We start from the raw sequence: 19,308 nt of genomic DNA on the forward strand, positions 1-19,308 counted from the left end.
TTCCTAGTCTCCGTCTCCGTCTTCCTATTCCTCCCGAACTTACTAATTAAGGTCACAACCCTCCTTGCGAAAACCAGAGCTTCTCCTTGCGAGCAGCGAAGAGCCTCTCTCAGAGCTGGTACGAACTCCTCTCTCAGACCTTCTCCTGCAAGCATCGGCTAAAACCCTATCCTCCTACTTGCACCAAATTGGACAAAACCCCTGGTTGCCATTACCGCCTTTGAACTGTGTTCTCTTCATTGGAGTGAAAAGCTGCAGTTTTTAGTATAAAGACTCTTCCCCATTCAAAACTTTATCTTCCGAGTATCAATCTATGACGTCTGTGAGCTTCAAGAAGAACTATCGCTGCGTCCCTTCTCTGCAACAATTCTATACTGGAGGACCTTTCGCTGTATCCTCTGATGGATCTTTTATAGCTTGTGCCTGCGATGACAATATAAAGATCATCGATGCGACGAATGCTTCGATTAAGTCAACTATTGAGGGAGATTCAGAGGGTATCACTGCTCTGACTCTCAGCCCTGACGATAAACTCCTTTTCTCTGCCAGCCATAGCAGACAAATTAGGGTTTGGGATCTCTCGTCCTCCAAATGCCTGCGTTCTTGGAAGGTACTGAGATGAATGAAGTGCAAAATGTGTACGTTTTTTTATGTATTTGATCAACAATTTAGTTGGCTAGAGGGTATGATGAAAGAAGTGTTTTGGTTTGAGTAGGGACATGATGGGCCTGTGATGGGCATGACTTGCGATGCGTCTGGTGGATTGCTTGCTACAGCTGGAGCAGATAGGAAAGTTCTTGTATGGGATGTTGATGGAGGTTACTGTACGCATTACTTCAAAGGTCACAAGGGAGTTGTTACCAGTATCATTTTCCACCCCGACCCAAATCAGCTACTTGTGAGTCCAAGTTCTTTAGTTCTTCTCAATTATAGCTTCTTTGTTTTTTTGTTGAAACCTTAATTATCACTTGTTTGTTAGTTTGTTGTGCAGAGTCACTGTAATTGAAGTATTTTCCTAGTTTTGCTTTATAAATCACTATAATTTATTCTATTTGATTTTTCACGCATTAAAAAAGGCACATGTGTTTGTCACAAAGGCAAAATGAGATTTTGATATTTGAGCTTGACTACATGTGGAAATTTGGGCTGGAGATACAGAATTAAAGAAGAATAAAATTGTTGTCTAGCTATATGAATGTAATTGTAAAGTTTGAGAAAATGAAGCATTGACTTCTTTCTTTGACTTAAGGAGTTCCAGTTTTGATCCAGCAATGAATATGTAGCAGATATTCTGTTTTATACTTTTGAGTCTCTGGAACAAGTAATTTGCTAGATGGCAAAAACTAAGTTTGCTCAAGAAAAAAAACCAGAGAGAGACTTGCAAATGTCTGAAATCTTCCATTTAGAATGCAGATAGTAAATAAGTAACTTGGGATCACACATATCCACACACTCCCTCTTCTCCCCATTAAAATAATTCCCCTTGTCTGTGGTCAAAAAGATAGTAGTTCAAGACACCATTTGTTCGTGCAAGCTAACAGGGTGAGGTGAATTCTCTTACACATTAGAGATGTGATTTGCAATTGCTTGATTCGTTTTATGTATTGCAACTTTAATGTGTTCCTTAGTTCTCCTTATTGTTTCATCGAATAAAATTTTATGTCAAGTCCTGCACTGGGTATTGGAGGAGTTTCTAGAGATTGATTGTGGTCATTTTGCACTTGTTTTTGGGGCTGGCTATATGAGATTCTGTCAGATTTTAAATTTTAGCTCTTCATCGCACCTCGGGTTTTTAGTATCTTGGGAATATATGAGAATTGTGGTAGGAGGGGTTTTCTCATCTCTTAATCATTGAATTTTATTAAATACTGCTTACCTTAATGGTGGCTGTAGTTAGCCAGTGATGTGTTTTGGTTAATAGTGGGTATCCGTAAACCAGATGTGTGAGTGTCCTTTGTTTCCTCTATGGTCTGTTGATGTATCTTTCATTTTCCCTGCTTTTCTTCAGTCTTGAGAAAAGACAATCTCTTGCACTCTTTGTTCCTAGCTCTATGACCAGATTGTGTTGAAATTTATTTATTGATTAAAAGCATATTTCTTTGCTAAAAGTAGCCTACTTCTCACTACAAGCATAATCAAACTACATAGATTACAGCCTTGAAATGAGAATTCTTGCTTTCCTGTTCTGGTCTTCTTATATTTTGCCTTGCATTTTTTTCTGGACACAATATTTGGCTGTCATAGCTGTTCTCTGGCAGTGATGATGCAACGGTTCGGGTGTGGAATCTTGTTACTAAAAAATGCGTGGCAGTACTAGAAAAGCATTTTTCAGCAGTTACTGCCTTGGCAGTATCTGAAGATGGACGGGCCTTACTCAGTGCTGGAAGAGACAAGGTATGCTAAACTTTTCTTGATCTTGCTTAATTGCTAGTGATCTTTGTAAGTTTGGAATGGTTAGTTGAGGTTGGTAATCCAAACATGTATACTTATGCGGTTATGGCTCGTGTTTTAGCCATGCTAAATTACTTGTACTTAAAAATAGAAACATGTCCTCGGAAGAAAATTTTAATGCAACTTTAGGAATTTCATTTGGTTCTAGTTTGACTCAAGTAAATTATTAATAGCATGGGTCATGTTAGAAAGAAACTCATTTACAACAATTTTTTTTTTTGTACTTCATTGCTTTTTCACTGTGAAAATATGCTTTGATTTGCATATTGGGTCACTTGTTGTATTGATTAGACAGTTAGCTATCTTTTCTCTGCTATGTCATCTGGGACCTTGCTTTACCATTAGTGAAATAAATTGGAGTTTCCATGGTCTTATATTGGTGCAGGACAGATTTTGAAAATCTAATACGTGTCCTAGGATTGAGAAAATTTGGGTTTGTGAAGGTCTAAAAACACAATTCATAACATACATGCAGAAAATCAGGTTTATTAGCAGACATAAATGATGAAATATCCAAATACAAGCGTAAAAATTCATTATGAGGATTTATGAAATTTAATAAAGGATACATGATAGGTCAGTACCTTTGCTGTCCCGTGAGCTGGATTCCTGTGATCAATTGTTAAGTCGCTACCGAACTTCAAAGAATGTGTCCTCAGAGAGAGAGAGAGAGAGAGAGAGAGAGAGAGAAGGGGGTGGTAGCCAAAAAATAAAAAAGCAGGGGAAAGAGAGAGAGGGTGCTTGGCTTCACAATAACTTGGATTCACTCCGAGGTTTACAGGGAATCACTTATGCTGCAAAGAATGAGAGAAGATCTCACAAATTCCTGCATATTTTCATTGCCTTTCATCCTAGAACACATTGTCTTTTAAAATCCAAAATAAAAAAGGAGAAATAACTCCCTAATAACTACTCCTCTAACAATAACTCCCTAATAACCATTTCCCCAGCAATAACTTCCTATTAATACTCCACTTAGCATTACACCATTAGTACATAGCAGTTTGACACCAAATAAAATAAAGGGTAAATTACAGATCACCCCCTGGTTTTTGAAAAAACTCAAATCACCCCTTGTACTAGACCCCAATATGACAAATTAGTCCTTACCGTTATTTTTTTGCTGTTAAGTGATAATGTCAGCCAGTTATATAAATTTAAATGCCTAAACTACCCTTGACCAATGTTGTTTTACGATTTTACCCTTGTAACTAAAAACCCCAAAATCAGTCATCTTCCTCATATGACCTGCAACCCAACATGTACTCTTTTTTTAAAATTAAAGCAATGAATCAGAGAGGGAATATTCCCTCTCCTTCTTCCTCAAATTGCTAAACCAAATGGAGATAGGGTTTTAACAACCACCACCGTGATTTGTTCCTCTCTGTGTATTTGTGTTTCTCTCTGCAATCATGCAAGCTCGTTGATCGATTCTCAACTTCACTGAGACTGTGACTTTCTCTGGCTACAGAGTCCAGAATCAGATCTCATTACAATTTACAAATCAGCCTGAGTTGTCTTCGTTTTGAGGTTTAGAAATTTAGGGTTTTTTCGATTGTTTTGCTTTCTGTGGGGTTAGCGCTTTTCGTGTGTGCTTGTGCCTGATCGAATGGCACATGGAAGCAGATCCACCGGAGTTGTGAAGTGGTAGATGCAACTGTGTGAGCCCAACTTCTGAGTTGATCTTTTATGTCGATTGCGTTACTGGAAGCAGGAAATTTCCAATTCATTAAGGGGTTCTCTTCACTTCTTCGATTTTGAAGATCCCAAGCTTCAGAAAGATAAGGTCTTGGAATTGCAGATTCGTCAATGGTTGTCTCTTTTTCATCAGAGTTTTTCCCCAATCTCTGCAACCCAGGAATGATAGAAACCAAACTTGAATCTTTATCTTCTTTAGAGAAAACAAAACCCAGATCCATGGACCCTTTTAGCTCTTCAAACTCAAGGGCTGATAAGCTTTTGCTGCTACCCCTCCTTCTCAATTCTGTCTTTTTCTTAGCAGGTCTCTCGATCTTTTCTGTTCTTATCTGATGTATTTTTTTTTAATCAAGTTAACAGTTTTTAGGGGAAGTGGAGATGGAGATTGGGTAGAGAAGATGAAGAATTTATAGAAACTTAGAGAGAAATAATAATCCCTTTAAATAAGTCCGGAAAATCTTCTAAAGTAAACTGTAAATCCGGAAACGTTCTGAAAGAGAAGAACACAGATTGAGATGAAGAAGAAGAGAAGTTAAAAAAAAGGTTGTAAAGAACAAAGTGATATTCTCTGTAGACTGTTCCTGAAGGACTATTGGTCTTCCTTGAAAGTCTTGCTCAACCAAATCAGTTGAAATCTTTCCTGAGAAACAAGGAGTGCAGATTCTATGTCATGATGTAGTAAAGCAGCAAGGGAAGAAGAAGTGGGTGACAGTAACAGAGCAGCAAGAGGAGAAGAAGGGGGTAGAAGGGAAGAAGAATGGGGTTACAGTAGCAGAGAAGCAAGAGAAGAAGAAGGGGTTTCAGTAGGGGTTACCAAAAGAAGGGGTTTCAGTAGCAGAGCGGCAACGGGAACAAGAAGGAGGTAGAAGCGGTTACCAGAAGAAGGGGCTTACTTGAGTATCACAGCAATAGCAGAGCAGCAAGAGGAGAAGAAAATGGAAGAGAAATGCCGTAGCAGAGGAGCAAAAGGAGAACAAGGAGGAGGAGAAGAAGATGGAAGAGAGAATTACCGTAGCAGGCGAATGCCCTAGCAGAGGAATGGGTGCTCCAATAGTAAAATGAAAATTTTGTTTTATTTGTTTAAAGGGTGAATGGGTTAAGGGTAAATGTGACATTTCATTTTTTGGTTAGACTTAAGATAACACCGTTACTGTAGAGGGGGATGGATGAGTTTTTTCAAAAACCAGGTAATGTAGTCCTAGGTAGGACAAGTCCCACTAGGAGCCAGGGTACTAGGATCACTTAACAAGGCTGCTGGTTTGGGGCAGCTTAGGCTAAATAGGGCAAAACTTAGGGTTAGGGTTAACTAATGGTAATAGGGTTTTAATATCCAAGTTTTAAGGGTCTTAATAAACTAGGTTTGATTAGGTTTGAATAAGTTTTTGAAATTCCAGAAATTTAGGTTTAGGGTTTCGGGTTTTAGAATCTAGGCTAAAAATAGGGTTTTTAGATGGAAGTTTGGGATCAGGTTCTGGTCAAGTTTTCCAATGAGGGGGAAGAACATTCGATCAGCATATGGAGGGGAATTGATGGGCAGAAGTGACTGACCTGGGAATCCTAGGGTTTTGAGGTTTTAGAGGGCTGAGGGGATTAGGATTTAGAGTTGTAAGTTGGGGCTGAGATGGCAGTCGAGTGGAGGGTCTGCTGTGATGGATCTGTGGTTAGATTTTGAGTGTAAACTGATGAGGGAATAGGGCTGTAATGATTATAGATGAAGCTAGGGTTATGGGATCGATTAGGGTTTTAATGGAAGGTTAGGAGGAGAAGGGGGAATAATAAAACAGTAAACTAACTTACTGAATAGCAGGTTCTTGAATGGTAGGTTGGAGAAACTTGATTGAAGAAGAAGAAGGACCTCCCGATCTACAAGATGCAAGGAGTCGCCGGAGTCCACCAGCCCTAACCCTTGATATGACTCACAAGGGATCCTTGATATTACCCACAAGGAACACTCTCAAAGAGCAAGCAGCAGCAGCAACAGCATTCATAGCAGCAGGCAACGAAATTTCAAACATAAACTGGTGGGGGAGCCTCTCCCACGGTTCTTATTAAATAAATGGCCAAAAGGCCTATTCCTAAATCTATTACAATTTAAATCTCCCACTTAAATCGTGGAGAGGTGGACCAATTTAAAAACAAATAAAAAACTTAAAGGAAAAGACTCATTTACCCCTAATGACTTAAAAACAACTTAAACTACTTAAAATAAAGAAGATTCCCTAGTAGCCAATAGGATATAAGAACCTCTTAGCCAATAGGATCACTTCACTTAAAACAAAAGAAGATTCCCTAGTAGCCAATAGGATATAAGAATCTTTTAGCCAATAGGATCACTTCACTTAAATTAGACCAATTGAACCAATTGGACGCAACCAATTTAACCCGGTTCAATTAAAAACACAAAATAAAAACTAAGTATGGAAATAAACTAAACTAAGGCTCCTACTAAAACCCTAGGTTTAGGGTGGCTTCTTCAATTCGAGGAGGCTAGGATCTGCATCACCAGGGGGTGATCTGAGTCTAAACATGTAATATTTTATATTTTTATGGTTCTTGGTCTTCAATTGAAGCTGTACTTTTATCTTTACCTAAATGGAGAACTATATTCTACTTCATTTCAGCGAGTTGTTCTCTTCTTCATATTGGGAAGACTAAGAACCATAAAAATATAAAATGTTACATGTTTAAATTATACGATACTCCAATAAGGGTGTGTAATTACTAAATAACTTTCTAGTGTCCCTTGGTGTGGGTAAGGGACAATTACAGGATCCACCTTTCTGTTATCTACTTATAATTGGAGTCCATTCATTGTAACCATTCAAATCAATTCCATCTCTCTATCTCCATATTGTGTTTAGAGATTAATCTTAGATATGCAAGAGCTTTCAACAGTCTCTATTTGAGTCTACACCTGGGTTTCTATATAGCTAAGAGCTAAGTATTTAATTTTTTTTTTGGTAATTAATACTTTAGGGCATCTTCATCTTGTGTCTAATTTCATAAAACACTATAGAAAGTCATAATGCTAGTCAAGGTTTGTTTGGGAAGGTCGAGGCCCAAAAAATGTGTTTGTCAAACTCACAACAAATGTTCCTAGATAAGAACACATGCATGTGCATGTGCGCCACACACACACCTTTATTTTCTTCATTTCTTGAATACTATTTAACTGATCCTCTGAATCTCATGTTTAAGCTGTCTGCCTATAAATGATAAGTTGAATTCAAATTATCTCAGGTTGTAAATATATGGGATCTCAATGACTATGGGTTCAAAATAACTGTACCAACATATGAGGTGCTTGAAGCTGTTTGTGTTATTCATGCGAGAACCTGTTGGGAATCCCTTTTGGGTTCGTACCAACGATCCAGCAGGAAGAAAAAGAAAAGTGTTTCACCACCAATTTTCTTTCTTACTGTTGGTGAACGTGGAATTGTACGCATATGGACCTCTGAAGGGTATGTTCATGAGATTTTTTTTCTATTTCTTTGCAGTTGACATGTCTCTCTCTCTCTCTCTATATATATATATAAATCTCACTCCATTTTTCTTGCTTATTTTGTAAAAATTGAATTTGTTTGTGGTGGAATATCTTCAGTAACTGCTATTGATTTTTCTTTAACAGTGCAGTGTGCCTGTTTGAGCCGCAATCTTCTGATGCGACTGTCAGCTCAGATGAGGATGATGTGAAAAGAGGTTTTACTGCAGCTGTGATGCTGCCTATGGATCAAGGATTACTTTGTGTTACTGCTGATCAGCAGTTCCTGTTTTACTCCCCAATGCAAATCCTTGAAGAGACATTTCGCTTAAAGCTAAGCAAAAGGCTTGTTGGTTACAATGAAGAGATTGTGGATATGAAGTTTTTGGGTGAGGAAGAACAGTTTCTTGCTGTAGCTACAAATCTTGAGCAGGTGATCTTTGTTGATTTTTCTGTTTCTTGCTTGTCGACCATATTGATTGTACTGTCCAAATAATGTGATAGATATGATTGTGATCTTCCAGGTAGGATGCCTTATTTGTAGTTCTATGATCCCGCTGGCATTTATTCTGGCATACAGCACTTCTAGATTTGATTTGTACATGCCCTTAAGAGTACCTATCTGCATATGTATTCCTGCTTCTGACTTCATTACTTGAGTTTATCTACAGGTTCGAGTGTATGACCTTGAATCCATGTCATGTTCCTATGTACTGAAAGGGCATACTGACATTGTATTAAGCATTGGCACATGTGTTTCAAGTTCTGGAAAGACACTGATTGCTACTGGGAGTAAAGATAACAGTGTGAGTCTCTCTGTTGTTTGGCATTTATTGAGGGCTTTGCTGCTTATACAAATTTCCTTAGCTTTTCTACTTGTTGCAACTGGAAGTAAAGCCTTATCTTTCCATTTTAAAAAAAGGGCGTACCCCAGTGCACGAGGCTCCCGCCACTGCGGGGTCTGAGGATGGTCGTAATGTACACAGCCTTACCCCTGCTTCACATAGAGGATGTTTCCAGCTTAGCTTTCCATTTTCTACTATTAAAATAAATTTAGTTAGCTTTTTCCTGGAAGCTGAATGTGTAATTTTTGTGGTAATTCTATCTCTGTCATTTATCTTATTATCTGTATCCCACCTTTGACTTCGGAGTTGCAGGTTAGATTATGGGAGCATGAGAGTAGATGTTGTGTTGGAATTGGTACGGGCCATATGGGAGCTGTTGGAGCTGTTGCTTTTTCTAAGAAACGGAAGAACTTTTTTGTTAGTGGTAGTAGGTGAGCTCTCATATGGAGACCAACTATTACTAGAATCCAGATTTGCTTCCAGAATGTGTGTTGCATTATAAGTCATTATCTTTTCTGATTTCAAGTAGTAGTAGCTCTTCTGCTCTATGAAATAATTAATGGTTTTTATGTGAAGAAATCTGCATGTGTTTTGTACTGGGGGTTTCACTTGAACTCAACTGCAGTGATAACACAAACACACACACACACTGATATATATATATATATATATATATAGGGAATAACCTGTTGTCACCAAAGTGGTGAATTAAGAAGTTGTAACCTTCTTTTAATTGCCCCTTGTCTTATTCCCTGAAGTTATTTAATGCAGTTTTTATGGCTATTGCAGTAATGATTTATGTTTAATTCTCGTCTATGATAAAAAAAATGTATTTGATGCAGCAATGATGTGTTCTGCTAGGAGCCTAGAAAGGGGAAAGAAATTATTTCTTGTGGGTTGGGTTGGTCTTGTTCAATTGTGAACCAGTTATCTAGTTTAGACTGAGCATTTATACTGTTTACGTGTTACTGTTAACGCCAGATTCTGTTTGGATTATATTTCCGTAATGATTATATTGTAATAGTTGGGCTGGATTAGGTTATTATAAGTTGAGTCTTGATGTAGAGGAAATATCGGCACAGTTCTTGGACTACTGGGACTGGTAGAAGGGTGACCGGTCTGACAAAAAGTATCAATTTTCCCAGGCTAACTTCTAGATGGCATAACTTCACACACACTTGGCAGAATCACTAGAATAATATGTTTTCGAAAAAGGGAGAGAGATCTACAAGGTGTTTTTCTGCAATTCTATCATTTTCAAGGCCGTCTGGGGATCCGAAGTTTTAGCGCCAGTTTTTGAATTTTGAATTTTGGTACACTTTTGTATGTTTGGAATATCCTATAACTTATTATATAAGGTCTCTTTGGGAGCTTGTATCTTCATCTTGAAATTTATAAAAATAGCCGATTTCTTCTCTATTATTTTTTTCTTGCGAAATTAGGGTTTTCTACCTTGTGGATTCAAGGGTTCGTTTTTGCTAGAACGAAATCTAACCCCCCCATTACTAATACTGCGTCAATCTTCTTTAGGTCAGTTTCCTTCTTAATTTGTTTCTATTCTTGAGTAGTTTCTATTTTCAGTTTTATAGTCAGTTTAGAAACCTCCCTTAAAGTTTGCAATGGGAGATTGGGTGAATCTATGTTTCTATTTTTATTTCTTGATTTGAGTCTTATAAAGTTATGTAGGACTATGGCCAAACCAAATGATTAATAATGGAATGAGTTAAGGTTTAGTTTTAAGTGGAGGTTGGTGCTTCTCCTTTCTACCTGTCTTTCTTTTCTCTCTTCTCTCCTCTCTCATTATTCATTTAAAGTACTGTTCATGTTACTGTTCACGGACATTGTTCACAGTTCTAGAACAACCTCTTATTCTCTCTCCTGCCCACCACAAGTAGATTTATCTATTTAATCGGCATTAATTTGGTATCAAAGCGTACCCTAAACTGGCCATAGATACCTTAGCTTTCCGAACTAGAGTTCGTTTGCCAGCGGAAAGATTTCTTATTCGTAGTTGAAGAGTTTGGTGAATCTATTTTGTCGAAATCAGTGGTAGATATGTTGTTGGCAATTGGTGAAATCATCATTAATTCTGATGATATTTTTTGAGTTCTCTATTTGCTCTTATTTTGATAGGGCTCAATGTCGCATATTTCCTTCTCCTAAATATGCCATTGTGGTGGGTCAGTCATGGCTTGAATCTCGACATGGTGTTCTCGATCTTGAAGCAAATTTATGTACGTTAGAGCCCTCTCATATACAACAAACTATGGTCTTGAAAGGGCTGCAGCATGATACTTTTTAAATCCGATTGAAGTAACATCAACGGTGCAACTGGTGGAGGGTCGGTTAGGAGAAGGGGAGGATTCTGAGAAGAAAATCAGAGTTGCAGGGGAGAGGGGATCAAACATTCGCACACACAACACACTCATGGAGGGCAAACCCAATCAAAATTCTATTCACTTCATTGTATCCATTGTTTGGTTACAATGCTTAAATAAATAAAAATCATAGTCCTATTTGGAATTAGAAACTGAAACTTATTTCCTATGTACATGTTTTAAAGTATCGGTCCGTATGGTCATAGCCCCGAAACCAAGGGCTGAAATTTGAAAAAAATAAATGCATGGTTTCGGCTGAGACAACTCGATTTTGGGCCTGACCAAGACCTCAAACTATGTGCTTGAAGAAACCTTGAATTTTACTAGAACAACCCTATAACTAGCATTGTCAACATATTGAAGGTAACCCAACCTAGGAGATCATCAAGCCGTGAAGATGCATATGTGGACTCACCATAACTGCTTGGTTGAGTGGGCATACATTGTGTTTTTTTTTTGGGGTGGGCGGGGGTTTGGAGAGTCTCAAAAGATGCTCTTCACAAAGACAACCTACTATGTGACTGACCTTAAACTGAGTGGGAAATGAAGTAGAAGAACTATATTAGCCATACCCGAACTGGAGCCTTTGAGACTAAGGTTCGATGTCTCGGCTTAGGCATGGTTTTGGCCAGCCCAAAAACCGAGTTGTCTTGGCGAAATACTGAGATCTAGGCCAAGATGATTTTTTTTTATTTTTGAAATTTCAGCCCCTGGTTTTGGTAGCCATATGACCTATTTAGGTCATGAAACTTGTAGGACAACCTCTTTTAGGCCCTATAAACATAGTGGAACTCTACAGTATCGGGAAGTAGGTGATATGGCTGCGTAGATTTGCCCCTCCCAGACCCTGCAGTAGCAGGAGCGTCGTGCACTGGGATGCTCTTTTTAAACATAGTGGAACCCTTAGTTTTTTTAAAATCACTCCCAAAATGGTAGTTTGACTTAAGGCCTCAGGTTTGTCCTGATATGGCATATTCCACCCAATTCTCCAAAGTTGTTGTTGAGCAACGAATCTTCTTTTTTCATGCTTGTTTGGGTAAGATTTGAGCAAATAGGAGATTTGGGGGGGGGGGATTTTCTTCTAAAATTGACAACCAGTTGAGTCCATTGAGAGTTGTTCAAAATTTCCACAGAGACAAATCGAGTTTTGGTATTTATAGAAGGTGAATTGTAACATTTCAACCCGATACAAAATCTTGGACTGAAATTTCTGTTGAGCCTATGTTCTTTTCTTGTTTCGTGGCTGGTTTCGACTTGGTAGCTTGAAATATCAAGATATTCACCAAGATCTTGTGAGATCTCGGCGAGACCTTGAACTATGTCTAGGGTAAAGGATGGTGCATGCCATTGCCATAGCTGACCAAAAATTTGAAGTAGATGCTTCAAAGTATACCACAAAGCTTTGATTCAGCAAAAGATGTAGGATCTAACTAAAAATACCAGATTTCTGGCAATTCTGCACATTTTGGTTGAAATTAGCGAGAGGTCTCGAAACTTCGATGAATTATGACGAAGTCTTGCATTTATATAAAGGGATTGTAACGTTTGAGCGAAATGACCGAAACGTTTTGTCAAAACAATTACTTCCATGTGTTCCGTATATGATTTTGTCCAAGTTATTTTGCTGAAAAATGCTCTCCTCCTTCTGTATGCTACTTCATTATCTAATGATTTTTTTGAGTCGGTAGGGTTGTTACTTTGAATTGCATCGGATGGCTAGCACGGTACACATTTCACTTTCCATATTCAATACAACCATTACAATATAATCCACTGGTACCTAAGTATTTTAATCAGCTCAACTAAGCCTTATTCCAAGAATTGGGTTTGGCTACATGCATCATCTCATTCCATTCAACTCTTGTCTTTCAGGTTATGTGAAGAACTTTATCACTTGATGGTGCTTTAATGTCACTCCATATCCTTTTAATTTATATCTGCTTAATATTTATTGATATTAATTAATCCTTATTTTGTCTTCTAACTAGTGATCGGACCCTTAAGGTGTGGAGTTTGGATGGTCTCTCAGAGGATGCTGAGCATGCCATTAGTCTGAAAGCCAAAGCAGTTGTGGCAGCCCATGATAAAGATATTAATTCTCTGGCTATTGCACCGAATGATAATCTTGTTTGTAGTGGTTCCCAGGTTAGTGGCATTATTGTTCTATATTCTCTTTTTAGTGAGAGAAAAATCGACAAAAGAAAAGAAGCTACGAATGATAGCCTTATAATTCTTGAAAGACTAGAATATTCTTATTTTCTTTTATCTTTTATTCACCCTTGATTTGTGTTGTTTAGGATCGAACTGCTTGTGTGTGGAGACTTCCGGATCTGGTGTCAGTTGTAGTACTTAAGGGGCACAAAAGGGGGATTTGGTCTGTGGAGTTCTCCCCAGTTGATCAATGTGTAATAACGGCATCGGGCGATAAGACAATAAAGATATGGGCTATATCGGATGGTTCCTGCTTAAAAACATTTGAAGGGCATACATCGAGTGTATTATGTGCATCGTTTCTTACTCGCGGGACCCAATTTGTCTCTTGTGGTAAAGAATCATGCTATTGCCTAAATCCATCATGTGTATCATTTTGATTATGCCTTTAACTGCCAAACTGTTTCTTTGCAGGTGCTGATGGCTTGGTAAAGCTATGGACAGTCAAGACAAATGAATGCATTGCTACATATGACCAACATGAGGACAAGGTACTGAATCAGCCTTTGTACTTCTTTCGTTTACTAATTGTCCCCTAGTTATTGGTTTATTGCTGAATAAATTTCTCCTTGCAGGTCTGGGCATTGGCTGTTGGAAAGAAGACTGAAATGCTTGCAACTGGTGGTGGTGATGCCGTTATCAATCTATGGTATGACTCTACTGCTTCTGACAAGGAGGAAGCTTTCCTTAGAGAAGTAAGTTGATCTCACCAACCCACTATTGATTATATAATCTGTTGGAGTTATTAGTTCTAGGATGGAAGTTATATTATGGATTTCAATTTCAGATTAAAAGTAATGATTCTATGGGTCTTAAGATAATGATATCATGTTATTCAACATGCATTAATAGTTACTATCTTCTGCTAAGATCTTAAATGATGTACACAACATCGTGACAGTTATAGATCACCCAGATTGTCTTTTCTCAATGTCAAAGTTAGTACCTATTGTGCTTTGTGTGCTTGGGGAGGGTGGATGAAGTGTGTATCTGGAATTGGATTACTTATGTGTGTGCGTAGGCTGGTAAAAAAAATTCAGGTTCCACACTTCTGTTCATGTTCTAAGCCTCAAGGCATTGAACAGATTCACATTGTTGCAGTATGAAAACTAGGGAAAAAGTGAAGAAAAGGTGGGAAGAAGGGAAAGGGTGGGGGATTCGCCTAATTTGAAGGAACCCACCTCCACACTGTAAACTTGTATGGTAGAGCACCAGAGCTGCAAAGTTTGTATATGAACAAAACCTTGTACATCAATCTGTATATAGAATTCCCTAATTGCCAATCTTGTAGCCAAGGTTTAAAGTATCGGTATTGGGTATTGTATCAGTCGGGTGATTTTAAGAGATGTATCGTATCGTATTGGAGATACGTATCGAACACAACAAATACGCATAGAAATGGTCAAGATACATATGAAAATACACTTTTGGAACAAAAATCAATATAAATAAGCAATATACAAGTGTCATGCATAAACACCATAGTTGTCACGGTGTCACGGCGATCCAAGTCGGTGGAGGGGTGTCTGATCGATATATTGACACGTCCCCCGTGCCATGGCGGTCATTTTGACCATGGCAGAATTGTAATTAATCTGAAGTTGTAAAGGAGTGGCAGAACTGTAATTTAATGGAGTTCAAGAGAAAACTGAATGGGCTAAACAGAATAGCAATAGAGAATATAAGGGGTTTTATGTAAATAATATAAGTTGTCCTTGCAATTTTTAAGACTTAATATGTCGTCTTCAACCTTGCAATAACACGATAGAAAGAGAGGCGGTGAACTGCAGTAGTTCCAGCAGAGGAAACTCCTTATGAAGATGATTCTCCTTGCAATTTCTGGAACAAAATCCCAGTGCCAATGTATGCCGATTCCAGCGAGAAATAGCCCCAAAATTCTGTTGGCAACCGAATGGTGAGATCTGAAATCAGATCTGGCGGATGTCTTAGTTGCAGGTTACTTCGAAAATTTGAATCTCATAGAAAGAGAGACTTCTGGATATGAAACTTCCAGGTATGGATCACCCAAGAGAAGAACTTATGGATCAAATCTCTGAACCAATTAATGTGTGTGTAAGGATCCTATGATGGCTTTCCAGAATTTGGTAGTACCGCCCAGAAAGAAAAAACTCAGAAACCAAAGCTAAAATAGGAGATTTAGGGAAACAGCGATGCCACGGCGTTGGTCGATATGCACATTTCTCCAGCGTCAGGACGCCATGACAACTATGATAAACATTAAAATGGAGAATAATGTATAACCAGACAAGTGCATGAAATTGAAATTGTTATAAAAGATGATGTTTCTTACATGTTGTAATCGTCTATAGCTATGAAGAGTATTGGATGATGCAAAGGATGATGTTGTAGCACTCTTGATTCATTTTTGAGTCCAGAAGTGTGAAAAACCTAGATTAAATGTGAGATTTTTGTCTCTTGGTTGATAGTTTTGCTTATTTTTTCTGTGAAAATTGGAGTTGTATCGAGTTTGAGTGAAAATGTTTTTTTTAAATGGAATATATCGATGGTATCGGTATGCATCGGTGCGTATCGGTATGTATCGAGCCGTGTCGGCCGATACGTATTAAACCACCCATAGAACCCTTTACTGGATGTATCGATATGTATTGATACGTATCGTATCGGCCGATACATTTTTATACAATCCGAGACAGTCCATTTAAAAAAAAAAAAGATGTATCGGTATGTATCGTATTGGTACCGACCGATACCTGTATCGGTCCGTATTGTATTGGTCGATACTTTAAACCATGCTTGTATCCCTCACATGAATAACTAACAAACTAATCTAAACTAATAATCTATTAGTTATATATTTAAATGCCTAAAATAACCCACAATTGATAAATTCTGATGAACTCTTGTAGGTTCCTCTATATTGGACCATATGATGACCCTAAATATAAACCAGAGTTAAAATTATCTTGTTGGTCGACATACAGTCCATCCCTTACCCTCTTGAGAAATGAGCATCGTTGAAAGCTTTTCCTGTTATTGTATTCTGATTAAGCACTGCTTTTGTTTCTATTGATTTGCCTTCTATAACTTGGTTCTCTCATCCCAGATTTTTAATTGTCATATGTTGATGTTTATTTATTTTTATTTTTAATTTTTTTGACTGTGGTTACATACAAATTTTACTGTTGCAGGAGGAAGGAGTTCTAAGAGGTCAAGAACTAGAAAATGCTGTAGCAGATGCTGATTATACTAAAGCAATCCAAGTTGCCTTTGAGCTTCGCAGACCCCATAAACTTTTTGACTTATTTGCTGAACTTTGCAGGTAAGCTTACCAAATCTTGTGCTATCTTTCCATCCTTTCATAATTTTAGTTGAGCAAGTCTGTATACAGGAAGAGGCATGCTGGAGATCAGATAGAAAAGGCTCTTAGTGGCCTTGGGAAAGAACAACTTCAACTGCTTTTTGAATATGTTCGAGAATGGAATACAAAGCCGAAGCTTTGTCATGTTGCACAATTTGTGCTTTTTCGGCTTTTCAACATCTTTCCTCCTGCAGATGTTATGGAGGTGTGTTTTCTGTACTATGTTCTTGATCAAGTATTTCTAGGTTTAAACAACTAACCTTTGTGTGGATACTGAGGTTTTCATTCTGTGCTTTTATTATTTGGAAGTCTCAAGTATCTGTTGGGTAGACCATAGCCTACCAACAGCCTAGCCGATGATGTGACCAATTCTCTCATAGGACCCCTCCTGTAGTACGTTGGGTTGGAAGCACAACTAATGTAGAAGGGGTTCAATTAAAAACCACTCTACAGTAGGATCGATGATAGGTTGCAGCAGAATATCAAATTAGAAACAAAATCAGAATTAGTTAGTAAATAATAACCAAACCAGCCATTGGAAAGGGTTCAAACTCAGGTCAATTGGTGCTTGTATGGAGTAGAAGCACTGCTGAAAGTCTCAAACAATTTTGATGGAGGAAGTGAGATAAGGAAGCAACACCAAATTAGAAAGTTAAGCCTTGCAGGTCAAGCCAACCTTCAGCTTGGGCTCAAATCTGGATTGAGTGGAGGCCTTGTGGGGTAGGTGATCTGTAGCAAGTTTGGTGTAATTTAGATGGACAGAAGTGAAGTTATGAAGGGGGAATAAAAATAGAAGGTTTGTGAATATGGAGGATTCTAGCCAATGGAATGGGGTAGAAGTGGGGATCGAATGGAGGGGGTGATGCTCCAAAACTCTGCAGGTTCTGATGAAGGAATGTGGAGTCATCCCACTCTGATGTTGCAGCAGAGACAACTTGAAGAAGCAGCAGAGGTCTTCAACTGATGGGTACAGCAGCAGCAGCAACAGACTTGGAGTGTTTGGGGATTGATTGCAGCCTTCGAAGGATTCTTCACAGCACTTGTATGATCAACAGAGACAGCAGCATAAAGGATCGATTGCAATAGAAGAGAAGGGGGGAGGGGGGTACGGGAATGGCTCTCTCTGCATGGGTTTCTCACTTACAACTATCCCAGCTGTTGAACAGGGGTTTTACTCCCATAATCGAGTGCAAGAATGCCTCAAAATTACATTCATTAATTCTAACTATTACAATAAGGGGCTGCCTATTTGATGAAGTAGGCTAGCTTACAAAATTAGAAACTTAAAAAAAATAGCAACTTGACATACTTAGCAACTAATGGAAATTAGAAACTTAATGAAAATATAAACTTAATGAAAATAGAAACTACTAAAGGCTTTATAAATCATCCTTCTAAAATGCAAAGATAACCAAATTAGAAACTACCTAATATAAACTGAAAATAGAAACTAAACTATGACAAGATTAGGAGAGAAGCTTTCTCCACTTGATTGGTCCACAAGATCTTCTAAAAAGCATCCCCACACAAGGCAAATATGGGCAGTGACACTGTTCATGTGAACAGTGTTTTGCCTCTTGGCCCTTCTAGAATAACTGCTGGGCTGGCTTGATCTGGTCCATCTGGAGCTGGTTCGGTGGGCCTTGGTTCTTCTTCTGGTTAATCGTGGGATCTACAGCAACAACTTGGAGGGACTTATTAGTTCTTGAGATATCTTGCGTCCCCCAACCCCAACCCCCCTCCCCCCCCAGCCCCAAAAAAAGGTTAGATATCTAACCATGACAACTTTTCTCCTTCACAACCGTCCAAAGTAATCAAGAAAGGATGGTTACCCTTATTTGTGGGTCCATTTTTTTCACTTGTGTCTATTTCCAACCGTTAAGGACCCAAATCAGCATGTTAGTTTGTTGTCCCTTAAATTATCAAGATATGATGTTGATTAGCTTTACTTTTGGTAAGAATTTAGGGATGGTGAGGAAGAATTAAACTACTACTACTTGAATTTTGTAAATGGAAGGTATAGTTTGATGTGCCATGTCATATTTTGCAGATAAGAGGTATTGGTGAACTTCTTGAAGGTCTTATACCATATTCACAGCGGCATTTCAGTAGAATAGACCGGCTTATAAGAAGCACATATTTGTTGGATTATACTCTTACCGGAATGTCAGTTATCGAACCAGAAACTGATGTCAGAGCAGTGGAAGACAAATCTATTATGCACCTAGATGAGAAGGAAGCCGATGATGAATTAAGAGATAAAAACCAAATTGTCAAGGAGATGGTGTCCTCTAAGAAACGAAAATCACACAAATCCAAAGGAGGTTCGGAGAAGAAAATCAAGCAAGTGGCATACATGGATGCCTCCGCAATATCATTAGAGGCATGACATTTGTCAATGCTCAATCCCATTGGTTCCTTTTAAAAAAAAAAAAAAAGAATGTAATCACGAAGGTCTCATATTCATGTTCGTCTTCTAGCTGTGTTTTGGCTGTTTTGTGATGAAAGCCTACTTACTGGGAATGAATATTTAGCCTGTTGGTTTTTTCAGCTTTCTTAGTTGTTTAACCTTGCACATGAAATTTTGTAGTAAGAAACGCTGTATATTAAAGGGATTGCCTTTCCCATTTTATTGATTAGAAAGAAGAAAGATTTTATAGGTAATATGGTGCCATATGAATCTAATGTAAGGTAAGAAGACATGTTTAATGGAACCTAAGGTTCCAAAAATCCTACTGTCCTTTTCTGTTAAATTTATGTACTTAACTGTCCCAAGAAAGAAAGACTGCTTGCCTTCTTACCTTAGGTTAGGAACAGGATTAAGCCAGATCAGCATGAGGTTTCAGGCTTGGATTTTACACTTCCAGGGTTCTTATATAGCCAGTAGCAGACCCAGAAATCAAG

General features: G+C 38.2%; 1 protein-coding gene across 1 annotated transcript; it reads left to right on the forward strand.

Moving 5' to 3' along the window:
- Window positions 1-187: 187 nt before the first annotated feature.
- Window positions 188-18,821, forward strand: LOC122664871 (transducin beta-like protein 3). The gene is made up of 14 exons (XM_043860897.1): window positions 188-610; window positions 716-898; window positions 2,245-2,394; window positions 7,390-7,610; window positions 7,778-8,063; window positions 8,302-8,436; window positions 8,788-8,906; window positions 12,842-12,998; window positions 13,151-13,397; window positions 13,479-13,555; window positions 13,640-13,759; window positions 16,235-16,365; window positions 16,435-16,609; window positions 18,455-18,821. Exons 1-14 carry the CDS (start codon window positions 314-316, stop codon window positions 18,791-18,793), a joined length of 2,637 nt encoding a protein of 878 aa, XP_043716832.1. The 5' UTR covers window positions 188-313; the 3' UTR covers window positions 18,794-18,821.
- Window positions 18,822-19,308: the final 487 nt, after the last annotated feature.

Source organism: Telopea speciosissima, chromosome 6 (genome assembly GCF_018873765.1).
Source record: "Telopea speciosissima isolate NSW1024214 ecotype Mountain lineage chromosome 6, Tspe_v1, whole genome shotgun sequence".
Taxonomy (NCBI): domain Eukaryota; kingdom Viridiplantae; phylum Streptophyta; class Magnoliopsida; order Proteales; family Proteaceae; genus Telopea; species Telopea speciosissima.